The 17,793-nt window shown below is 37.4% G+C and overlaps 1 protein-coding gene across 1 annotated transcript in view; it reads right to left on the bottom strand.

Moving 5' to 3' along the window:
• Positions 1-17,793, bottom strand: part of ARHGAP42 (Rho GTPase activating protein 42) — a 161,653-nt gene that overhangs the window by 43,969 nt on the left and 99,891 nt on the right. The window contains exons 5-6 of the mRNA XM_054400380.1: positions 8,542-8,643; positions 5,205-5,315 (exon numbers count right to left, since the gene is read on the bottom strand). Coding sequence (XP_054256355.1) covers positions 5,205-5,315; positions 8,542-8,643 — 213 coding nt within the window. The remainder of the gene's footprint in view (positions 1-5,204; positions 5,316-8,541; positions 8,644-17,793) is intronic.

The raw sequence follows: 17,793 nt of genomic DNA, 5'->3' as shown, positions 1-17,793 counted from the left end.
TCTTCCTTTTCATCACTAATGTAAAAAAATAAGTAAATTATAACTAAGACTGTGATCTGGCTCCAGCTGTGCAAAGCCCATGCTCACAGTGTGGAACTAATTATGTATCAGGGTCCCCAACTACAGCTCCTTCAGATATGGCAGCATAATTCCTGTGCTTACTCTGACTTGGCTCAGTCAAAAGGATGTAGATTAACTTAATATCTAAGTGGAAGCCTGTTGCCAATCCCACCCCTTTCAGCTAAAGAAACACTGCAGGCCTAACAAAAGCACTCAGCAAAACTACTGCCAGACCAGAATGTTAAAGCATGTGAAAATTACACTAAAAGACCTACTGGGAGAAAGTTGCACTATGTCAGTTTATGCCTGAACTTCAAAGATCAGTTTAAAGGGCATTTGAGGAGAACATACTATAAACTGTTTAAACTTCAGCTTCAACACTTGAAGAAAACCGTTTTCCACCATGCAAAGCACTTTATTATAGAGTACCTGGAAAAATACTGAGAAGTAAAATATTTAACACAAGATGGCAGCAAAGCTGAATTAATCAGAAAACGAAGAACTAGCACAAAATCCCTGAGAAAAATCTGAATGCATTTTAGTTAAAGTACTCCTCAGTTATTCTGGTAGTTGAGCATTGCAGAGGACCTTGCCTTGATGTTCTCTTAGTCAAATATTCACTTAGAAAAATAGGAATAAAAGACAAGTAACAATATGCTTATTTTATGCAGGTCTTAGACCAGCTTATTCAAGTTTTGTGTTGAAACAACTGACACTGAGGATGGTATTTGCTTCTGTGTATGTGTAACTACTGGTGGAAGAACAGGGATCAAAAGACGCCTTGTACTCAATGGGTCTCTGCTGTTAAGGCATCTTCATAACCACGTCCACCAGGACAGGTACAGCCATAGCATTACATAGAAGAGATCTAAAAGCCAAGAACTTTTGCCCTAGGCTTATGATCACAGTGGGGTTTTCTTACTGACAGCGTTAGAAGCGGTACTGCTCCTAAAGGTGGGCTCACTATTTTAAACAGATTTATATTAAAAAATAAAGAAAAAAAGAACAGTGTATTGTTTTGTTTTGTTTTCCCCCAAATAAAATTTTCAGAATGTATTTCAACATGGTTTTCACACATAAAGAGGTCATTTGTTATATCAAACATCACACATAATGCCTGAAGGGTTTATATCAAAAGTTTTTCATTTCAACAAGTTACTTGCATTTACCTCACTCTGAGTTATCTAATCAGTCACATCAATACAGAGTGAGATCTGAACTCTCTAATAAAATGCTACTCAATACCCCAGTATGATGAGGATTTCAACACAGAACCTGAAACAAAATCCAACTGCTTCTTGGGACTTTATTTATTTTTATGTAGAGCTGGTGACCTCAAGAGTGCCTGGTCATTTCATTCTCACAGGAAGAAGATTGTATTTAGGTTTCGGATAGGGGAGGAATTTAACCTTTGGCCTGCAGCACATCAGCCAGAAGTCCCTGTCTCCCTGTTTTCATTTTATTTTTAAGTAGATAGCACTTACTCATCAGATTAAAGTGAATATAGTTAATAATGTAGAAAATCCAAGAAAGGGGAAATTGAGTTTAATGTCCACAGTGAAGTCTCATGGAACTGCACGCAATTACAGGAATTTTTTTTTCTCTTTAAATAAACACTTGTGAGCTTCTGTGACATTTAAGGGACCACTCCTCACATTTCAGATACCTTGCTACTTACGAACTCTGTTCCCTGATTTGTATAGGCTAAGGGAGTCCTGGCATCACTGAGGGACACAGGGGAGCTCTAAGAAGGCATCTGTAATAGTTTTAACAAGCATGACACCCTCAGAAAGTGACACTGGCTTGAACCAACTTCTCTGGGCCCATAGGGGCAAAGCTAGGGTGAGAAATTATTGTCACTTACTATGCATTGTTTTAATTTGCTGTAAAGTGAATTTTATCAGTAATTTGCCCATGTGAAAATGTTTAAATTCATTATCTGAATTAAAAGCTTTGGGGTTGTTTTTTTGCCTTGTTAAAGATCAAGACCTAGGCAGATCACAAATAGACAGCTGTTGGTTACTCGCGTGAGTACACATTAGTGACTCCTTGAAACAAGATGCAGAGTACAGCAGAGAAATCCAGAGCATGAGAAGCAGCTGCAAAAATCTACTCTAAACATTATAATCTCCTATTCAGAGTATGAGTCATTAGCATTTTATACCTTAAAATCTCTCCACTCCCTCCATCAGGAAGGAACATACTCCGCTATTACAAACTGCTGTCCTATGTGTAACAAATGTGGCAATTTTTGATAGGCTACTTCACAGAATCACAGAAAACATCTGATTGGAAGAGACCTCAAAGATCATCCAAAGTCCAACCTTCGACCCAGTTTAGGATCAATCCTAAACCATGTCCCTAAGCATCAGATCCACATGCTGCTTAAACACCTCCAGGGACGGAGACTCCACCACTGCCCTGGGCAGCCCATTCCAATGTTTGATAACCCTGTTTGCGAAGAAATATTTCCTAGCATCCAGCCTGAACCTCCCTCCCCTGGTGCATCTTGAAAACATTTCCTCCAGTCTTGTCACTTGTCATCAAGGAGAAGAGACTGGCACCCTCCTTGCTCCAACCTCCCTTCAGGTAGATGTAGAAAGTGATGAGGTCTCTCCTCAGCCTCCTCTTTTCTAGTCTGAACAACCCCAGCTGCCTCAGAGGCTCCTCGTAAGCCATGTACTTCTCCCATTCTGGTTCCCAGACCATCCTTATCTTTCAGTATAGACAAAATGAAGATCATGGAAGGAGCTCTAGCAAGTAAGTTGCTTTTCAAGTTCTATTCCCATGTCATAAACCTATCTTTCTTCCACATGGGCATTACAATTTCCTCCTTCACTGCTCTAATAGCCTTTCTTTTATTTTGTTAAACTCTCCTTCAATGAGTCTATTAGTGACACATCAGACTGAGAATTATATGGAGGCATAACACTGAGCTGATGAAACAAATCCTTATGCACTTGAATGCCTCACAACCGGCAGAGCTCCTGAGGAGGAGTGACTTGTACAGACACAACACCAGGCATCTTCTAACATCTGAACATCCACAGAACAGGCACAAGAAAGTGAATAACATGGCAATTCTTACGATAGGTGATTTTAAAGTGTTAGGATTTGTCCTAATCTACTTGCATCTAGGAGCATATGCTCATATTTCCAACCTCACTTACATAAACTACACATTTGTAGAAAGCCTATTTTGAAGATTTTTGTTTTTCTTTGTCTCATGGTACTGCTAATGTGTATTATAATTTACCTGGCTTACTTCACCTTATGGGTTTTAGTAAATGCTTTTATTCCAGCATGCTCTATGTGACAGATTAGAAATAAATGTAAGAATTTTGAAGGCTCAAAATTTTAACTGATGTAGTAATTTCAGCTCTATTTATGTTCAGACTGATTATAAAAAATTCTCACTTGGAGTCAAAAGACACTGGCTGCAAGGGCTATCATTACCCAGTCACCAGAGTATTTCTCATACCTTCACCTGGAACATCAGGTAGTGCAACAAACAGCACACTGAGCTAACATAAAATGCCCACTAATCTGACACAGGGTAGTATTTGATTGACTCAAAAGTAAATTTTGCCTTCTAGATTTGAACACCTGATGACAAAACTCCCCAGGTCTACAAGACTGAATTTGCCAGTAACCTCCCCTATTTGCTTGCTCATGTCAGTACTGCAGAACTTGATAAATCACTCTTTCATTTTGATAATTCATAGCTGGTGCTGTGATGGCCAAGTATGGAGAATGAGCTTGGACAAAAGGATAAAGTTTAATATTTCCAACTAAAATACATAACCCCAAATTGATTTTTGCTCTGTCTAGCACATAGGATGAAAGATGCCCTATATTAACTACATACAATTGCACAATAATATTTCTTGATGTACAAAGTCTTCTTAATGCATGAAGTTTCTATTACTTTAAAGGAGCATAAAGTCTCCTATACCAGGGTCAGAGCCAGGTCAAGATTGCTAGATTTTTCTAGGATGTGAGTTTTGCAGAAGTAGACAGAGAGAGAGACTCTGGATTAATCTGTGACAGGTAGAAAAATGTTCTTATTTAGGACTCCAAGCAAAGTTTTAGTCTCTAAGATTTGGCAGCTGTAAAGATAGGATTTCTGCAAGTACTGCTTGCTGAATCCCAGGTTCATTAGTTTGCATCTCAGTGTCAAACATTCACTATACATTCTCATCTCATGGAAGGGAGGTATCCAAGAAGCTCTTCTTGGCGACATGGGGTGTTAGAGATGTAACTCAACCTGTTTCCGTCAAGAGTGCTGCTTTGGTTAGTTACAAGGAAGCTGGAAGATGGTGTGAAGACAGAAAGTTATACTTATCATGTTCCTCTTTCATAACAGACATTCTCCTACACTCAGTACACTTCATGGGAAGGGACAGATGACATTGGAAGTTCTCTGTCAAGTGCTACAGGTACTAACCATACAAGGCAACTGGCAACAAGGCAACTCGTCCTATATAACATGAACAGTAGTAATACTAATACTACAAATATGCCACACAAATATGCTAGCACATCATATTGAAGCAGCTTTTGGTACTGACTAATACAGAAAATAGGGGTGGGGGGCAGAAACACAGTCAAGGAGAAAATCCTAGATCTAAATATGAACTTTGAAGCACAACTTCATCTTCCTTTTTTATTGCATATAAATACATGAGTTCTTTTATGTGCAAGGTAAACTAAAGACAAAAAATAATTACTTATCATATAGAGAAATCTGATTTTTCACTTTATATCATATATAACTTGGAAAATATATGTGTACACTGCCTACATGGAATATTTAAATCCAAAACCTGGCTCAAAATTTTAGCCATGAAACCATGGTATTAGGAAACATCCATTATGTGTTTCACAGACTCAACAGTACATGTTGTCCCATTAAAATGTTATGTACACTCCAAGTCAACAAACATTCCACTTCACAATAGATATGATACTTTTACATAATCATTTAATAAACATGGAAAGTGCCCAAGTCAAGATCCTAATGTCGGCTATACACAAAGAACTTACAATCACAATTTATAAAGGAAGTAAATAACCCTGTCTTTTAAATTAAATTTTCAGCTTTAAATGCATGCATTTTAAAGAAAATAGAAAATAAAACTTACAGGTTCTACAAATTCAAATTTCTTTTTCTCTTGTACTTCTTGAATTTTAAAAACATATTCTAATGAGGCTTCATAAAAGTTTTGATGCTCTCTGTCAATCTGTGTATCTGCCTAAGAGACAAAATGAAATACAGGCAACATTAAGTTACTCTTGATTGCTTTAAAACCAGTTTTGCCATTAACAAACAGATCTTTTAAAAGATTACTTTACAAACTTCATGGGATTCCAGACAATTAGAATACCTACTTAAAATAACTAAACCCAAGTTTAAGACACTAACATTATACATTTTAGTCTCACGCCTTTTCCCCACTCCTTTTTGGTTTCCTTTTCCTTTTTGCACTTTAATACTCTAGTTTTTAGGGGAGCCTGGAGGGAAAAAAAGAACATTATTTCTATTGAAATGTTTGAGTATCACATGCACTGAGATCTTATCTACTTCTCAGAGTCAAATACTTTCCCAAGATATTTTCCTTCTTAAATATACCGTCTTTAACAATGACATCTTGCAACACAATATTTCACAGTACGAATCACATGCTCTTGGAATATAAACATATTTAAGTCCTTAAGCTCATAAATCAATTATTTTTCATGTTTTAATTTTCAAAGGCCACAATTCCAAGGCAATACTTGTCAAGTTCTTGAATAATACCACCTGACTGAAGATACAGTACCAAAACAGTGCCTTCTGCCTAAACAGCTGAAGAATTAACTCTTATCAGCTGATAAAGAGTAATCAGCTTTTATCCTCCATTTAAACAAGCCATGGGAGAGGGACCTAACAGGCAAGCAGTGTAGTATGAAGATAATGCTTAAAGAAGAGATGCAGGCTTCATTTTAATTCATCCTTCTTCATAATAAATCATTTTCTCAAGCAAATCCCTTTGGGCTGCATTAGTTAGGTTTTAATTTTAGGTCAAAAGGAAGTGTATCAAGTATTGACAATATGAGTGAGTCCAGCTCAGATATTTTGATGTGAGTTATATACTTCTGTATATTCTCTAGTTCAATTCTGGCATTAAAAGTAACAAATATGGGAAAACTGGAAAAGCTAGATACTGTCCTGCCTTGACAGTAAGCATTAAACCAGCAAACATCATAAAAGAGGTTTAGTACTTCGAACAGTACAATTGCTAAAAGTCTTTTCCTTCAGGCAGGGCTTGGTCATCAATAGCACTGTATATAAGGACTTGGTCATCAATAGCACTGTATATAATCAACATTGCTTCTTTAGTCTATTACATGGTACTATCACGATGAGAGTGCAGACTCTTAACAACGTTGATCCACTAACCGAGCACAGTGCTCTAACACTACTCAAATCATGGGCCTTTATGGTATGTTTCAAATGATTCGGTACTAGCACCTCATTCCAATGACTAAAAAAACCCAACTGAGAAATTAAGTACACAAACTACTATTATGAAGTAGAAATCAAGCACCCAAAAATTCCAATAAGCAAGCACTCTGCCATCTAATTAACTCTGTCATGTGCCATTCATACAGGGCAATCGATGTCTCTCATGCTCTGTTAACAGTTTAATCTTACAAAAAATGTATCATAAAGGAAATGCTATATAGCTGAACAGAACCAGGTGCCACCACTTTGGGACATTATCCAGCAAGCCCTTGCTCACACAAATGCCACCAATAAGCACTTCAGACAGACTTCAGCTCTCACATTTAATTGTAAGAAGAGAATCTCATTTCAGAAACAAGGTCTTTCAGGTTTTGACATAGAAGAGGTATTTAAACATTCAGTTAAACCCATCTCTATTCCGAACAGCATTTAAGCAGATTGTAGCTGTAGTGATACTTACAACAACCATGTGTCACCTCATATATGGATGGGTTCTTAAATTAAGGTCTTAATCACCCCTAGTGTACAGTGACTAAACAAAAATGTCCAAAATACACCTTCTGTGGAAGCTTATGAATTTGTGTGAACACTGAGGATTTTGGTTTGCAAGAATTCCTTTGAAAGGAATTTTCAAAAGCTGAAAAGATTTTCACTTGTTTTTCTGTGTAACTTCAAACCGCATGTAAAAAATGGAAAGATTCAATGGATAAGATTTTGAGTATCTATTTGAATGATATTTACTAAGTAATATTTTCACTGATGTATGATATCTAAAATGTATACCAGAATTTCACATAAGCTTGGAGATCGAAGCCTTTGCTTTATGTATATTCCTGATTCTAAAACAGATTTCAGAAAAATAAAATTGTGAGTTCGTGAACATTTTCATACCACTCAATTCTGCCTGTTTTCTGCTTCACTACAGACGAATGTAGGCAGTGAAAAGACACTATTATGGGGTTTCTTTTTAATGCTAAATGAAAAAAAATCTAATCATCTATGTAAACTGCAAAAGCAGTATTGCAGACTCTTAAAATATCCAACACATTTCAATTAAATAGATATATGCAAAGCACTTTCTGTAGAATGTCAGAACATCAAAATTCAGATGCCCAAATAAGGTGCTTTCAATTGCACTCAAGTGAGAAACATACAACAGCCCAATTCAGTATGAGAACTACTCCTTGTTCAGCCCACTACACTTTAAATCACGTGGTGTGATGAGATACCCAGAAACCTCAACAATCCAAAGATAGAGCGGTTTAAAAAAATTATTTTTCAGGGTGACAGTAGTAGTCAAGAAATGGTATTCCTGTCTCAATAAATGCATCGCACTGGCTCTAGGCAAAGACTTTTCTTCACTTTCATTGTGCTCTAAAGCCCAGCTGCCAGCACCACTTGGTTCTTTGCTTGTGCTCTGGCTCTGTTGTGGGCTTCTCCTGTGAACTCTCTCCTGGACATATGGGCTGTTAATGGGGCTCCTTTGAGTCAACACCTATCACTTGGATTTTGGGACAGAAAATGGTGCTTGGCCTTCTTTTATTTATGCTACAGAAGAGGCCTGTAGCATAATCTCCCCTGTTAACATTTCTGGTACCGATTTTGTTGTACTTTCTACTTAGAGTGGGGCTATGTTGTTGAGTCAGCATACCTGTAGCTGCCTAAAACTGGGGAAGAGAGAAATGTAAAAAAACTCAGCCTCAGTTACAAGATTTTTAGTTCCAAAGACATCACTTAAGGACACATCAATAAACATAAGCTGTACTTGACATACACAAAGTTGGACATGCAGAACATTGTTTTATTAGGATCATATTAATCCTGCTCAAGAATTCATATTCACAACAAGTATGACTGCAAGAAAACACTACAATTTTACATTGACAAAATACAGCATGTTTTGAAAAGAACTTGTTTGTTATCATGATCTCTATGCAAATGTGAAACTCTGTAGGAGTGTGTTTAGTGCTTACATCTTGCAAATGAGACTCTTTCTTCTTTGCTGATAAATTTAAGTGCTTCTCTAGGATGGAATAATATTTTTCACTTTCCTTGTCAAACTTCTTCTTTCCATCCTGAAAAACAAAGCATTGCCAAATTAAGTATTTGATTAAATATCACAGTCAGCATAAAGAATAAGTACCACAACCTGTCTGGTTATAAAGCCATTTCTGTTGATTCTGGTGTTTTTACATTTTAATTCTGAATTGGGCCTGAAGATACTAGGAGGACTGACTTAACTAATAAACACAGTAATAGCAGGATTTTTCCTGCAAATAATAAATCTATAAAACAGACTCACATAGTTTCCCATAATAAAGGTTTTATATATATATAGTATCTCACTAAGCAGACTTTTAATGCAAAATAATCTTCCTCAAGTTTTATAGATGTCTGTCACATTGTCTTTGTTCAATAAAAACTCTTTGGAAGAGGTAGGGGAATATAACAAACATGATGATGATACTTGCATTTAAGACTAATATGGTTATTTTCCATCCACACTGTTAAGGCATGAGAATTATGTAAAAGCTCATGTGTACGCAAAAGCACATTGGTCCAAAATTCTGTTTCTAATAATGTTTTGATGCATCTGAATATTTAAGTTTGTCTCATTTAAAAGAGTTATCCTTTTTCTTTTCCTCCTCCTCTTAAGTTTATCTGATCATGAGCAGACAATTCTCACATTTCTGCCATAAGACTACTTTAACACATGGTAACACATATGGAGCCTCCTTCTCTGGAGACTTTCAAAACCCTCCCGGACATGTTCCTGTGTCCTGCCCTAGGTGAACCTGCTTTGGCAAGGGGGGTTAGACTAAATGATCTCCAGAGGTCCCTTCCAACCCCTGCCATTCTGTGATTATGTAATACAAAAAAATCTACTGCTAGGAGAAAATGAAGAAACATGTTATTTGCTGTGATCTAATTCAGAATGTATTCTTCAATTTTTTTTAATTGGCTATTCTGAAATGTAAATCAGAAATTTAAGAAAAAGACACTCTCCTCAAAAGCTTTCCCATCTTTAAAGATGTGCCAAATTTCAGGACACTCAAGAATAAATTGATATAATTATTTCATTGGAGTATTATTAATGATTAAAATGTACATTTTAATTATAAAGTTATATATCCTCTAATTAAGAGCAACTCTCTGTCAGTGACTTTTACAATCTTAGGTAAGTCCTAATGACCCTTTCTAATGATTAAAAAGTTGTGTATTTGGAGAAAACAAAGAAAACACAAGATGTGCATAAATTATTAATGGTGAAAAACCCAATTACTGGGCACGATAGAGTAAGATTAGGTCATCTTCAGAACTGCAGTAATTCTTTTGCTGACCTCTTTTCCCCTAGACATTGTTATATACAAACACAAATAACCTGCCTGCATTGTAGCACCACCTTGCTTTTTGTTGTAATATCATGGAAAAGTCAAGTCAGAGAAAAAAGAAATAGAAGGAAGAATTTAATGCCATGCATGAAAACTTATCAACCAGATGTAACAATGAACGTACTGATTAGCTCCAGTGACTAAGTTCACAGTGGTAATTATACTAGGTTATAAAACATACTGAAAATGAACACACCAAAAGTGAACAAAGTATTTGAGGTGTGGCCTCATCAGTGCCACGTACAGGGACACGATCACTTCCCTACTCCATCTGGCCACACTATTCTTGATACAAGCCAGGATGCCGTTGGCCTTCTTGCCTACTTGAGCACATTGGTGGCTCATATTCAGATCGCTGTCAACCAACACCCCCAGGTCCTTTTCCAACAGGCAACTTTCCAGCCACTCTGCCCCATGCCAGTACTGTTGCATGGGGTTGGTGTGAGACAAGTGCAGGTACTTGGCATTGTTCAGCCTCATACAATTCACCTTGGCCAATCAGTCCACCCTGTCCAGATCTCTTTGCAGAGCCTTCCTACTCTCTAGAAGATCAACACTCCTTCCCTGTTTGGCATCATCTGCAAACTTGCTTAGGGTACACTCAATTCCCTTGTCCAGATCATTGATACCAATGTTAAAGAGAACTGGCCCCAATGCTGAGCCCTTGGGAACACCACTAGTTACTGGACACCAACTGGATTTAGCTTCATTCACCACCACTCTTTGGGCCTGTCATCCATCCAGTTCTTAACCCAGTGAATTGTCCCCCAATCCAAGCCATAAGCAGACATTTTCTCCAGGAGCATGCCATGGGAAATAGTGTCAAAGTCTTTATTAAAGTCCAGATAAGCAACATCCACAGACTTTTCTTCATCCACTAAGCAGGTCATCTTGTTGTAATTAGGTTCACCAAGCAAGACCTGCCCTTCACAAACCTGATTACCTGGTGCCCTGCACATGCTGCATAATGGAACTCAAGATGACCTGCTCCATGACCTTCTCCCAGCACTGAGGTCAGGCTGACAGGTCTGTTGTTCCCCAGATCCTCCTTTCAGGCCTCCTTGTAGATGGGCATCATGTTTGCCAATAACCCTGGGACCTCCCCACTTAGCCAGGACTGCTGGTAAATGATGGAAAGTGGCTTGGTGAGCACTTCTGCCACCTCCCTCCATACTCTTGGGTGTATGTCATCTGACCCCATAGACTTGCATATGTGTGCAAGGGTCATTAACCCTCTCTACTTGCACTATGGGGGCTTCATTCTACTCCCTATCCCTATCTTCCAGCTTAGAGGGCTGGGCATCCAGTGAGCAACTGGTCTTACTACTAAAGGCTGAGGCAAAAAAGGTACTGAGTACCTCAGCCTTTTCCTCATCTTTGACCACTATGTACCTTCCTGCATTCAACAACGGACAGAGATTCTCCTTAGTCCTTTTGTTGCTAATATATTTGTAGAAGCATTTCCTATTCCCTTTAACAGACGAAGCCAAATTAATTTCCAGCTGGGCTTTGGCCCTTCTAATTTTCTCCTGCATAGCCTCACAACGATCTCACAGCCCTCCTGAGTGGCCTGCCCCTTCTTCCAATGACCATAGACTCTCCTTTTCTCCCTAAAGCAGCAACTGAAACTTCTCTGTTCAGCCAGACCAACCTTCGTCCCCACTGACCTGTCTTTTGGCATATAGGACAGCCTATTCCTGTGCCTTTAAGAGTTCCCTCTTGAACAGTGCCAAGCCTGCCTGGATTCCCTCAAGGACTGCCTCCTAAGATCTTTGCCAACAAATGAAACTCTGTCATTGCTGTGCCCAAGACAGCTCCCAACCATTACATCACCCACAAGTCCTTCTCTGTTTGCAAACAGCAGGTCCAGCAAGGTGCCTTCCCTAGTTGGCTCCATCACCAAAGAGGGACTGTTCCCTCTTTCCTGTGTTGTATTTCCAGCAGGCATCTTTATATGCAAAAAGGAAAATACAGAAACTAAATGATAAAAATAATAATCAAAAAACTAATTGTGGTTGCAAGGCATCTTGTATCTCATGTGAAACTTCACAAAGATCTCTATAGCACCACCATTGAGGACACAGAATTTGAAGGCTCTCTTGGTGTTCTGCCATCACTGCCTGGCTCCTCGTAGACTGCACTTCTCTGTTTTAACAGATCTGTTCAACTACTACCTTCACAGTTTTTATTCCAATTAAATTAAAGATAAAACTAACAATCTGGAGCTTCCTTGACACCAAGACAACAGGTGGCACAAAGCACAGTGCTTTCAGGGACAGCACGTTCTATTTTTTCCCGATTTAACACAACAAAATCTCTCTCTTAGAAGCTAGAAAGGCACAAAGTAAGTAGAATAAACACAAGCAGACCAAATAAAAAGCACTTGGCAGTTTTGACTGTGTTAGTGTCTTTACTCAATTATACTTCTGGGAATAAGACTCCAATGCCAGCAAGTCAGTTTCTGGCACTATACTGATCACTGGGGCATATTTCTGGGAAAAGTCTAAAATAAACTGGCCTCAACAGGTGAAAGAGTCTCCTTCACTTGAAAGGTCCTCTGCTATGCCAGTGAAACCAACATATTTGAATGTCTGAAAACATTTTTTTGATAAAAATATTTTTTTTTAAAAAGATACCCTCAGAGCAGGTGATTAATTTTCCGGAAAGGGAAAAAATGCTTTAGTTTATGCCAAGATAACTCTCATCTCACACACTCAGCCAGTGACTCACAGCACACAGGCTCATCCTAAGTGAAGTTACAGATTTTTTTCATTCCAGCTTTAGGCTTTTCTTCTGCAACCTTCTAAAAACTCTTTTATGTACAGCTGTTGCCCAATCATCTGACTCCTGGTTCCCACCAGTTTGTGCCCATGAAACTGAGAGTTCTGATATTCCATGTGCCAGAAGTATACAAAGAAAATTTCCATGCAAAACTATATTCTCAAAGCATAGGAAACAGAAGATTGCTTCTGCCTCTAGATTCCACATTGGATCAAACCTTAAGGAGAAATAAGATGCAGCTGGATAAGAAAGCTCATGCTGTACTGTTACCAGAATAGATAGAACCAACAATGACAAAGAGCAGAAGGTACGTGTCTATTAGAAGATGCTATTCCTGACTTCTGCACTATGTGTTTTATTCCCTTTCAGTCTCTTGTTACCCTTCTTCCTTCTACATCCTTCCTGAAGTAATCTTCATCCTTTTTGCCCTGGAAAAATTCAATAATTTTTATATGTCCTAGGTGATATTTTGACAGCAAGTTACATGAGATAACCATGAGGGTGCAGGAAGTTTACAAAAAATACCTTTTGCATAGACGAAGCTCTGCAGACTTTAAGCACCATAAAAGTCTCTCTGTAGTTGTTTAACTGTTCTCAGGTCACTAAGTCTTAAATCACTTCAAAAATATTTACATTTTTACATGCTTCAAATTTTGAAAAATCCATTAGAAAAGCTCTTAACCAAAGGCTTGGCTTCTAGCATGTAATGGAGTCTTATTTCCAGTACCTTCTAGACAAGGTCATGTCACATAATACTGGATCCAAGTTTAATTCTTGGTTTTGTTCTCTCTGTTTAATTTTCCTGTAAAGCTTTATTTCAAAACTGACAGACAATCTTCAAACCCAGAAAACTATCTTTTCAGAAATAAGTTTTGCTCAAGACACCACTAATTACAGACATGCCAGTTAGAAGTTTAACTCAAAAAATGCTGCCCTATCCTTCTGGTTTCATAGATATCCATGGCTGCGAAAAGATGAGACATCAATGATTAAAACAATGACTTGAGACAAGTTTCTTTTCTTTTTATTCAGAAAGACTTAGACCCCATGCTGTAACTAATCACATGCAACAAATCGCTGGTATGATTCCTACAAATTTTAATCATGAGTTGCATTTTTGGATAAAAAGTAGAAAGAGCTAAGTTTTGAAGCTGACTTGTCTTTTCAGTGGGAATCAAGAAATCAGGTCTTTTTCTATTTTGTTTTAATGGTCTAAGTTTGCAGCTTCTTCGTGTGCAGTATTTTATGTTAGAATTCTTACATGTATCTTCAGAACTATTATATAAATTATCCCTTTCCATTTTTCATAAAAAGTCTTTGCCATCTGTCTCATTTCTTTTCATTTTTTCTATTTGCAATGACTTTTGCTGCTATACTTATCTATTAGCATATCTTATCTAAATATTACATCTGTCCCTATATAAAATGCTTTTAGTCTGTCTCATAGGGTTATGCGATTGGAAAATACCTGAAGATTACTAAATCCAACTATAATTGCACTAAAATTCATATTCAAACTTCAACATACTAATCTTTAAAACAAACAAAAAAAACCTCTGCTTTTTGTTCAGATTAATTTTCAATAACAATATCCTTGCACAACCATAAAATAAACATGTTTTGTAAGAAGTGATTTTAAAATGATCAAGAAAGGAAAAATAGAAAACACTGCAAAGAAACTATTTGGAGGAAAAAAATCAGTGAGAATCCCTTACTTAATTAGGAAGCAAGTGAACACTGTGAAACACGGCTGTGAGGATTTCTATTTTCCCTCCACACAAAATTAGTACATATTTTTCTCACCAATTCAAGATGACATGTAGAAAAGGGCACAGAAAATGCAGTATTAAGACTGGAATACCGATCAAGTCAGACATATTTGTCCATAGAAGAAGCTGAAGGCAACAGTGAACTCCCATGATATCAACAAAGACAAACCTCTCCTTCCTTCTCTCTGACAACAATTGCAAAAATGTCAATACAACATGATGGAGATGGTTCAGTGTTGGAATTTTAGAATTTAAATACATTTTTCAAGACTACCTTTTTCATTACATTCCAAATAAAAATTCAACATGTAATTCTAGAAAGTTACTGAAATTTTGTTAGGTGCTGGACATCTCGTATCTTAATGAGATGCAGCAGGACAAAAAAAATAGTAGAACTGCAACCTACTAAATAATCTTGGAAAGTCTGATTTGAACTCACATCTTATGATTTCCTGGAAAATATAAAATCTTAGAGTCTCACAATTCTTCTGAGGAGAAAAAGATATAAATTCACCTTCCTTTTATGTTTGCTGAAGTTTTGGTTAGAGTTCTCAGAGGTGGCTGGTGGGTTGAGGTATGATAGTTTTTTGTTGGTCTTTATAAAGCTGAAATTATCAAAAGCGTCTTAGACCATGTGTTTTGATAGATGTCTGGGTAGAGGGATTTCTTTTTGACAGATATTCTGATTTCTTATGTGAATGCTCACAGTTCCAAATAAAGGCAAAAGATATTTTTCCAAAGTAAAAGTGAAAAGGGAAATGTAAAACTCCTTCCCTCCTTCTCCCATTCAGAATTTAACGTATTGTGAGGCTACTCGGTTTGTCCAAATAGGTGAGAAATCTAGGAAGTTAAAGGGTGTCATCTATATATTGTTAGCAAATAATGTGAGGTGGAACATAGTTATATCATAGTTTACAATGTTATAAAGAAATCATTGCTGCTTAATATTAAATAGGCTTAATATAGTAATAAATTATGATTTATGTTTCTCATAACTGGTACTGAAAACATTTCCAAATTGAAGCTGTAGGAAATTGAGTGTCCTAACAAATACAAATCTTTAAATCAATTCTGTACTAAAAAAGAACAAGCATATGCAAAACATGAATATCTAGGAAAGAATATAGTATAAGACTCAATTATAATGAAAAGAACATATTGCAACTATGAAGTATAACAAGGCAATAAACTGAGAATACAAGAGTCTTTAGCAGCATGAAAGCTATGAAGACAGGTATTAAAAAGTGGCAGATAAAAAAATTACCTCAATTAAAAGCAGGTAAGATATGCGTAAAACGAGAACATACTTTAAACAACCCAAAACTAATTTAAGTTTAGGATGGAGTTCACATCTGTGTAAAATACTGATAACCCTGAAAGTGATAATTTACTTTCAAGTTCATAAACTTCTGAAAAAAATATTTCTTTTCCTTTGGTAATGCCTTCACTGATTCAAATATCAGGTACTTTTGAAAGCCCTTCCTGAAAGAGGGAAATCCTACAGCCATTTCCTAATACTTCCCTATATAATTCTACCAGATGTGTGCAGAAAAAAAAAAATACCGAATCATAGAAAGGCTTAGATTGGAAGGAACCTTAGAGATTACCTACTTCAACCTCCCTGCTATGGGGAGGGACTCCTCTCAACTAGACTTGGCTGCTCAAGGCCTCATCCAACCTGGCCTAGAACAACCCCAGGGAGGAGACATCCACAACCTCCCTGGGCAACCTACTCCAGACTCTCTGGAGGAGATAAAAAACAAACAAACAAAAGCAGAAAAGTTTCACCATTTCTATGAGACCCAAAATTCTGTTAAAATTAGGAAGCAATTGCTATCAACTGAACAAATGTGTTTCTAGAATGCTATTTGTTTCTATCAAAAAAAAAATCTCTCTTGAAATGGAAAAAAAATATTAAAAGTTGCCAGCACTGCTGTGAAAAGACACTGAACCTGCCAATACTGGCAGGCTGCAAAGCAGGACACATTGGACTGCCTGTTATTCAGCTGCAAAGTCGCCTCAAGTTTATTTGGCATTTGTGGATTCCAGGAGTAGCTGCTCGACGTCTGGGAATCTGTTAAATCCCTGCCCAAACAGCAGGACTCGAAAGTCTACACACATAATGTCATTTTATTGTTTTTACTGTCTACTAAATATCAAGTATTTTTGCTGGAATATCTTACTTATGATATTACCAGATTACATAATACTGAGTAGCTTACCAGCAGAAAACTGACCTTTTAAGCACTTCTCTGAGGCAGGTTTAGGATTGTTTTCTGAAGTTGAAAATATTTTATCATAACAGCAAGAGGGTCATCCTGTTTTTGTACATAATCTTGTGACTTTGAATGATTTTCAAAAAAGCTACCCGTTAGCTTTAGGAATTCAGACAGGAGGGGAGTCCTCTACATGAGCAGAAAGTAGTTGCATTTTTTTCTCATTATCTAGCTCCAATATTAGCTTGCAAAGCTTCCTAAAGTTCATTTAAAAAAAAAAAAAAAGCTGTCTTTTATTCTTTCTGCTTCATTAACACACACACCAAATTCAGCTCAGTTCAGGTGCAAGAGGAGAAACCACAAAATAAGAAGGTTTACAGGAAAAGACAAACATATCACCATTGCATAGGTTGGTGGGTTGCAGCTGACACAACAACACAGACTGTGGGGACAGAAGAAAAGCAACATTTACCATGGACCATACCTGGCCTTACTCATGGGGAAAAGGCAGCTCAAAATTTTGCCTAATCTTCCACATCAATACCTTGGGCTAAGCACAAATAAATTTCACAGCTGCATGCATGTTTAGACAGCTAGAAGTTGGACTTTCAAGTTCAGTAGTTGTGTCAACCAATCTGGGCTATCCAATGCTGTGCCAAGGGTGAGAAACAGTTTGTTTTTTTTTGATTCTCTACTTTTCATACTAAGGACAGAGAAGACGGACTGGTCTCTGTAGTTAACTAACATAAATGCACAGAAACATTGAAGATCCAGTATTCAATTACGTGCCATGTAAATACAGTATGGAGCTGTTACAGGCATGACAGCTTTTCTAGTATGATCTTTGCACTTCGCAGTAAAGCAGTCACAGCAGTGAACCTCTCAACTACAAAAACAACATCCAATTTTTAAAAATGCACTACACTAATGGTCTTGGTGTCCTCCACTGCCCCTTTCCTGCCATCGCTGCTACTCTTTGTCCATGCCCCAGTCTCCCTGAGCGGCCATCATCCATTCTGTGAGCAGCTGTTTTTTTGTCATCCCACAACTGATGCGCTGCTCCCCTC

Source organism: Indicator indicator, chromosome 1, assembly GCF_027791375.1.
Source record: "Indicator indicator isolate 239-I01 chromosome 1, UM_Iind_1.1, whole genome shotgun sequence".
In the NCBI taxonomy this organism is placed as follows: Eukaryota; Metazoa; Chordata; class Aves; order Piciformes; family Indicatoridae; genus Indicator; species Indicator indicator.
Note: the sequence above shows the minus strand (reverse complement) of the source record. Positions and strands in the feature narration are given on the sequence as shown.